This window comes from Egretta garzetta, unplaced genomic scaffold (genome assembly GCF_000687185.1).
Source record: "Egretta garzetta isolate BGI_Z169 unplaced genomic scaffold, ASM68718v1 scaffold620, whole genome shotgun sequence".
Lineage (NCBI taxonomy): Eukaryota > Metazoa > Chordata > Aves > Pelecaniformes > Ardeidae > Egretta > Egretta garzetta.
In genome coordinates, this window is record NW_009258309.1 from 511256 (window position 1) to 518658 (window position 7403).

Sequence of the window (7403 nt, forward strand, 5' to 3'; positions counted from 1 at the left end):
TCTTTGGAGGTTCCTTTTAGTCTGCATTTGCATGTCTACCACTTGGGAGTCCTGGATTTGTGGTTAAGGCTTCCAGAAAATACAGCAATAGAAATAAAATCAAAACTAAAGTAAAACGAAGAAAATAGTATACTGAGTATCAGACTCAGGTTTAAGGACTACCTGAAAGTAAGATATGCTTGAGTGACAATACACTTTAGTTTCTTAGTACTTAGGAAAAACAGATGGAAAGACTAAAATGTAATGCAATTGACCAAATAGATATGGCAGGTCTATATATCCTTTCCCTATTATTGTAATGTACTCATGAATGAATTTTGATTATAGGAGAATATGGAAGGAAAAATAAACCAAAATAAAACTGTTTAATTTTTAAGTGACTGACTAGATTGATACTGCTGAGAGGAAGAAGAGGAATAATTTCAAATCACCACTCTTCAAATGGTGTATTTGACATGAGAAACAACCATCAGATTCTACTGGAGAGAAAAGGGAAAAATATTTTTGCTAAACTGAGTATCTATTTAATGCAGATATACTCTTAGCCACTAGTTATTCTTTGCCCAGACAGACACAGGCATAACTCACATACTACCTCTCAAAATAACTTAGCCATACGTTTAACCTGACACGCCAAAAAAGCAGCCAGAGTTGCCTGCATCACTTTCCAGTTACCTATTTCTCACTGGCAAACCGTTCTTTTTACTGTTTTTCTCCTAAGATAAAGCCTGTTTGTAGTTCTGCAGGTGAGACACTGACATTGGTCTGTTGTGGTAACAAACACCACAGAACCAAAGGAGCAGGAGTTGGGAGAGGCAGAAATAAGGCATAAGAAATAATTTTATTGGCACGTACATCAAAGAAGCTTAAGTTCAAAGCAGCGAAGTTCAAAAAAACCAACCAAAACCCAACAACAATTAACCCTTCAGTTAATTCTCTTTTACTGCATTGGACTGTTCATCAAAATTAATAATATGGCATAGGCTTTAACACTGTGCACTAGCTGACAAGCAAATCAGAACATCTGATGAATGTGTCAAACCCCTGTGCTTGGAAGTGACAACATACATGCCGGTAACTGAGATTTGGTGGGTATTTTCTTCCTGCCTGTCTAAATTTTAAAGAGACAAAAATCACCTAGGACAGGAGAAACATGCAATCTGAACAATCCTCCCCCCTCCAATTCCCCGATCACTTACTAGGTCACTTCGAGGTGCTTCCTGATAGTCTGCTGAAAAGCAGGACATTGAACTTCTTGTGCCGTTGCTCTCACTGGCTTGCCGTGGAGGCTGTGCATATTGCCTGTATGTAGCACTCTTTGGGGTCCAGCGAAACAGGTTGATTGACTCGCGAACACAACGCTCAATATCAATCTCTGATCAGGAATTTAAAGAAAAAACAAGAAATGCAAGCATGAAAAATCAGTAAAGCCAATTAACTTAGCTATGATGTTGCTAAATATGCATGTATCCATCTACTGAAAAAGGGTACATAGTTTTCAAAACCAGTTTCCCATTTGAAAAAACACACTTAGATTTTTTTGATGAAAACTGAGCAGACATTTTAAGCATTAACTTTATCCCTAGTTATGTATGGAAATCTGTTTAAGAAAGGTGGAACAGAACCTTAACCACTGCAAAGGCAGGAACATAATGGAAGTCTAGACCATTGTAAGACATCTTCATTAAATGTCTTTGCAAGTCAGACTATTGACTGCTAAATGTAAGTACATGCAGTACATCAAAAGTGTATTTCATGCAGTGTATGGACATCAGGATTTTGGGATCAACTGAGTGTCTTATTTGTCAGTTAAATACTGCTACAGGCCAGACTGAAAGCTTTCAGCTGTAAAACTTTGTCTAGCCTACCATTTTGACAAAGCCACATGTGATCTTTTTGGTGAAAAACAGGAGTTCTCAGCACTAATTTGTGCTTGATCACAAACACAATGGATTTGTTTCAGAGGTTGTTTTGGGGTTTTTTTTTTTTTGGTTGGTTTTGGTTTTTTTGTTGTTGCAGTTGGTGTTTTTTTTTTTAAAATGTGGTCCAAAACCTAAACAGATATTCACAGAGAAGCATTCTGGCTGAAGGAATGAAGTGCTGTGTATGACAAAATACTACTCAACTTGGGAGGAAAGCAGACACCCATCAAATGGGATGCATCCTAAAATAAGCTGTGGCCATATAAAAATTACCAAAGCATAATGAAAAACATGCAAAATAGAAAAAACCCAAAAGTAAACCTATTACAAATATCATTTTTGCAACACTAAGCATGTATTTATCTTCTAATAAGATGTAACACAAAAACCATTTACTTTCCTATCACTATAAAAAGACTGGTTAGTCTTGCATCTCGTGTCTGCAGTCTCACAATGAGAAAAATTACGCATTTTATGACCAATCTAGTGTAGTGCATCAAGACAAACAACGGGTATATTAGCACTTCTCGTGTCTGTCCCAAGCATCTCAGATGATTCATTACAGCACTCGCAATTTAGAAGATTGAAGCATCAGCTTCACTGAAGAAAATAGAGATACTGTAGACAAGCTTTATCTGTGTATCTCAAACAGATTTGATGCACTGCCATCAATCACTCATTGCCATCAACAGATTTGATGCATTGCCATTGATCAGGGAGTTACACCGGAAACCTCAGTCATTACCAGGGTGGTGAGTGAAAGAATCTGAAATTGAAGCTTGGGGCAGAATATTCCAGTTGGATGAGATTATTTACTTTGTTTAAAAACCGAATGAATGCTGTGATCTATTAATGTCCCATTCAAAAATCTCCCCTTCAAAAAGCTGTCTGTATTCAGGTAAGATACAACTCGCAGCACATGCTTTAAATCCACTGAGGACAACATGTTTATATACTATCTTGCTTCTGAAATTCTGAGAAATCTGGGACTAAAGCTGTGGCTTACCTAATTTTAATTCTAGCTCTAAAACCTTTTTGTGGATGTGAAAGCAAATCACAATTTTCTATAACCATAGCAGGTTCCCTAGCTACTTGTGATAACACTTGCCAGAAATAAATGGACAATGTGGTGTCTTGACAGTACCTAACAATTTTTCATTCTGTGATGAAAACATATTAATTTTTAATTTCGAATATATTGTAATGGAAAGTTGTTATTTAGTCTCATTCCCAAGGAAAATCCATGCAAGTGGAGAATTTTACACAATTTCTAAATTCACGTAAAGACAGCAGATGCCTTTCACTGGTTCTTATTCCTAGAGCATAGAATACACTCTGAAGCATGGTCATTACATTTGCACATTCTCTACATTTCTGAAGACTCATTTTATTTATAAAAAGTTGAGAATTTCAGTTCAAGACTGTAGTAGATTTATGGCTTTTATTTTTTCTGAAAAGAGACTGGTAGAACTGTGAGTTATAGCTTGTCTCCTGAGATTCTTAGCTAAGGAAATGTTAGTACTTTTGTAATAAGTGAGATGAAAGCTGAATTTAGATAGTAAAAAAATAATCTGAACAACAATAATTAATAGCACGAGAAGCATTCTGTTGTGAGAGGGCACAATATACTACAAATATCTGAAATTGAAAACAGAGAACTAGGAGATGGAATAGGAACACTGTGCAGTAGAAAGTTATGAAAAAGCTGAAAGCAGCAATTGAGATTGACAATTAAGTATTGAGACAGACTATCAAAATATTTTTCCTAGAAACAAGCTCTGTAATTGCAAAAGGAATCCATTTAGAAAACTGGAAAATGCAGCAGTGGGTTTCCCTAAAAACGATAACCAGTTCTCACACATCAGGGTGTAGGTAAAAAAAAAAAAAAATAAGAGTCCGCTGTTCTGTGATTCTTGGTGGCTTGTTTTCCGATTTCTTCTAGGCAGCATATCAGGAAGACAGTGGCCATGCCTGAAAGTGAAATTCCATGGAAAAGGAGGGAATTTTAAATGGTTTGGGAGGGAGGCCATCAAAAGCCTAACATCAATTTACAGTCTGCTGCTTAACTGATATGCTTCTAAGTAATGCAAAATAAAAATATAACAAGGAGATTATGGTTTCCTCAAATAATTAAAAAAAATATATATGAGCATAGGCACATGTATGTGTATATATGGGAACGGTCAACATTTATCACCCACAAGGGAGACAAGACTATTGGTAGTGAAAGAATTTACTTGCATTGTTTTTTAAAAACAATTAGTTTCAGGATACTGGAGTTTAAGACAGCACTAAACTGGTATAAATATTTACAGAATATTTATTAGTCACATTGCACGAACAAGCTTCACACTTGAGTAACCTTCAAGACCATCTTCACTCTTTGAAATTCCAGTTTAAGAAAAATCACTTCCCCTCAGTAACTAAAATGCAATGCAAACTTTTGCAGCCTTGCTGGATAAGATCTTTTCTCCTCCTTTTGGCTAATAAGTAAGGGTCTGCTCTGCTACTTCAGTTCCGATTTCTTCCCATGCCCTTTCAAATACATGACAAATGAGTCAGTCTCTGGTCAAATGGCCATCTTTTGTTATCGCACCAAGACTTTGCATTCACACAGTATTAATCCTGCTTATACTCTTCCCGCTTCCAAGTAACTCTGTTATAAGCCAGAAAACATTAAAGCTTCCGCATTATTAAAAACATACTGTTGGTAAGTCAGAAGTGCAAATATATCAAGCCAGCGCCTAGATTCTTGAGCAGGCCTATGAACAAAAGAAGTGAGTACCTCACCAGGATGCCAGACTGCTCGTCATGTGCAAACAACTAAGGACAACATCCTTCTGAGAGCACACTGCATAAATCTCAAAGCATCAGCAAGAAGTGAACAGAAAAATTTAGAAAGGACAGGGAGGGCCTGCTCACTCATGTACGTGTAACATCTCTGTGTTCTCCAACGTCCCAACACCGGGGTGTTTTATAGTTTAAAAAGCACATGGCCCCTGTTTTTATTCATACAAATTATTTTGCTGGAAAATCTGTAACGAAAATGTGCTGACATAACATGCTGTTATTAACTCTGTTCACTAAAAAAAATTAAGTCTAACTATAAACGTAATATAAATACTATAAAAGTAAGTTCTCATTTCAAAATTTAGTACGTCTTCAAGCAATCTTATTTTCAAAAAGTGCAGAGCACCTGCATTTCAGAAAGTCAAAGTTGGTACCCAAGTACCTCGGAACTCAACAAATCACAAGTTTAATTTTAAAACATTGGTTTTAGGAGTTTGGGTTCAATTGAGCTCAAGTATTTCACAGTCAAGCAGCAATCAAGCCTTACAGGAAACAATTCTATGGCACCAGCTAATTACTCCATTACTTGGCATCAAAAGACTTTTCCTGAGATTTCTAAATATGCAAATAATACGGGAATTGAAAAAGGTGGGGGTTAGGAAGTAAATAAAAAGTAATCTAACAGTAATATCCTGTTTTTTCCGTGGCCCCATTCCAATATTAAGCCTACCGAAATATTTTGCTCCTTTACGGAACTAAACTTCCTGGTTGCTCTAAGATGTTATTCATTTTGCTCTGTTCATGCTAAATTATCCCTCCCTACCAAGCTGCCCCCTCTCTCTGTCAATGGCCACAACAGAAAAGGATGGCTCAGCCTGACATAGCTGCTTTTTAAGCTACATCAATTAGTGTTTATTATTATAGATACAGGACACAAGTAGACAGCACCTGAAACAGATGTTAAAAAGAAAGCAACAGTTTAAAGGCAATATACCGGTGACAAAAGCACATAGAGTTTTTTATTTTTACAGCAAAACCGGACGTGCATACCTTGTTCACAGCAAGTGAAAGAAAGTAACAGAGAAAAACATAACACGAGTGGTAATTTCTTAATGAAAATGTACACAGACCAAGTCTTTGTGTGCAGCTAATCAATTCCAGAGCCCTTTCCTTGAGTAACAGGACACCAGTTAAGAAATTTGGCCAAAATAAACTGCTTCTACATTTTGGAAACAGCCCAGAATTATGGGCTTGGTTTGACCTCTCCATCAAAAATAGTTTATTACCCTGCCAGGCAACATCAGCTTTCACTGCATAGCCACATAAACAGGCCAGAAAACCTGTGTGCTATAAAAGCAGGGAAGCTGAACAGGTCAGTCAGTTTGATCTCATGATTCTGGCTCTCAGAAGAAGTAGAGGTAAAAGGCCTTCTCTTTTCTGATGACATACAAAAAGATACACTAGGTCTAGATATTTAAAAGGACAAATCTAGGGGGAGAAGTGACATTTCTAGCCAACATGCATGTATCTATTACTGCTAGAAGGTTTCTATAGACGAAAAGGTCAATGCAAAATTATTCTTTCTATAATTTACTTCATATATTATAGGGTAGTTGTGTTACTTCATTGTTTTGTGGATAGTAATCTGGCTCTTACTTATATCAGCATCTTGAGACAAAATTTCAAAGGCAGCATAAATTTCAGTCATTAATTTTGAAACTCTTCAGCTAATAAGATAGAAGCTTTTGGTCTTCTTTCTACACGGATGCAAGGCGTGCATCTTTTAAGGGCTGCTGGGAGGACAAGTGCTGTCAGTCAAGGAGCCATCATATTTTCTATGTAATACAGCAGGTGCACAGAAGTTGCACTCAGCTAGAAAAATGATTGGATGCAGAAGCAAAGGAACAAACTATAGTACTATGTCTTCAGACAGATTGCATGTTGCACAGCTGTAATAAGGATCAATAATTTCAATGCTGCAATGACAGGCTACCTTGTCTGAGAGCACACTCTACAATTCTTTCAGTGTCTTGGAATAAAAAAATTCTCTAGACAGTTCTCCACAGTCAACATTTTTTACTATCTCTGGATGATATTGCAGTTTTCAGTGTACATGCAACAGTTACCTTGCTGTTGGAAAGGAAAGAACAATTTAAACTATTCTGAATGCTCAAAGCAGCAGTTAGTGTATCAAAAATGAAATAGTCCAGGCCCTTGCTTGGTGAAAGCACATCAGGCATCTGCATCAGGGTTCAGAAACACTGGGAAAAGAAGGACTTTTGGTTTTATGTAATGAAATCACATGCAGTGTCCAAAAAGCAGAAAGAGAACTTGTTGTTCTTCATCTATAAAGATGTTTGAGGACTGAGAAATTTGGAGTTCTGTAGTGGAGGGTGTTACGAAGATAATAATTCAAGTAGAAATTACACATCTATGTGCAATACTGACACTTCTGCTGAGACCAACAGCAGGTATGTTTGCAGCCTGGGTATAAACAGGAGAAGCTAAGAGAAGAGTTATGGGAAGTACAACTATTAGAGTACCTGCAGTTATGCAGTCGTCTGGACCAGTTCATGCAACACTTACCAAAGTAGTAAGCAATAAAGAGAAGCAGCAGTAAACACTGTGAGTTATTCCTCGAGACATTAGACTGCATAAGGGACAAACAGGATTCCTTTTCTTACCCGTGAT

General features: G+C 37.0%; 1 protein-coding gene across 4 annotated transcripts in view; it reads right to left on the reverse strand.

Annotated features, from left to right (window-relative positions):
• The window catches only part of TBCK (TBC1 domain containing kinase), a 113261-nt gene that overhangs the window by 32283 nt on the left and 73575 nt on the right, over nucleotides 1-7403 (reverse strand). For all 4 annotated transcript variants that reach the window (XM_035894718.1, XM_035894727.1, XM_035894711.1 and 1 more), the window contains one exon: nucleotides 1200-1375. In XM_035894718.1, the coding sequence (XP_035750611.1) occupies nucleotides 1200-1375 (176 nt within the window). The remainder of the gene's footprint in view (nucleotides 1-1199; nucleotides 1376-7403) is intronic.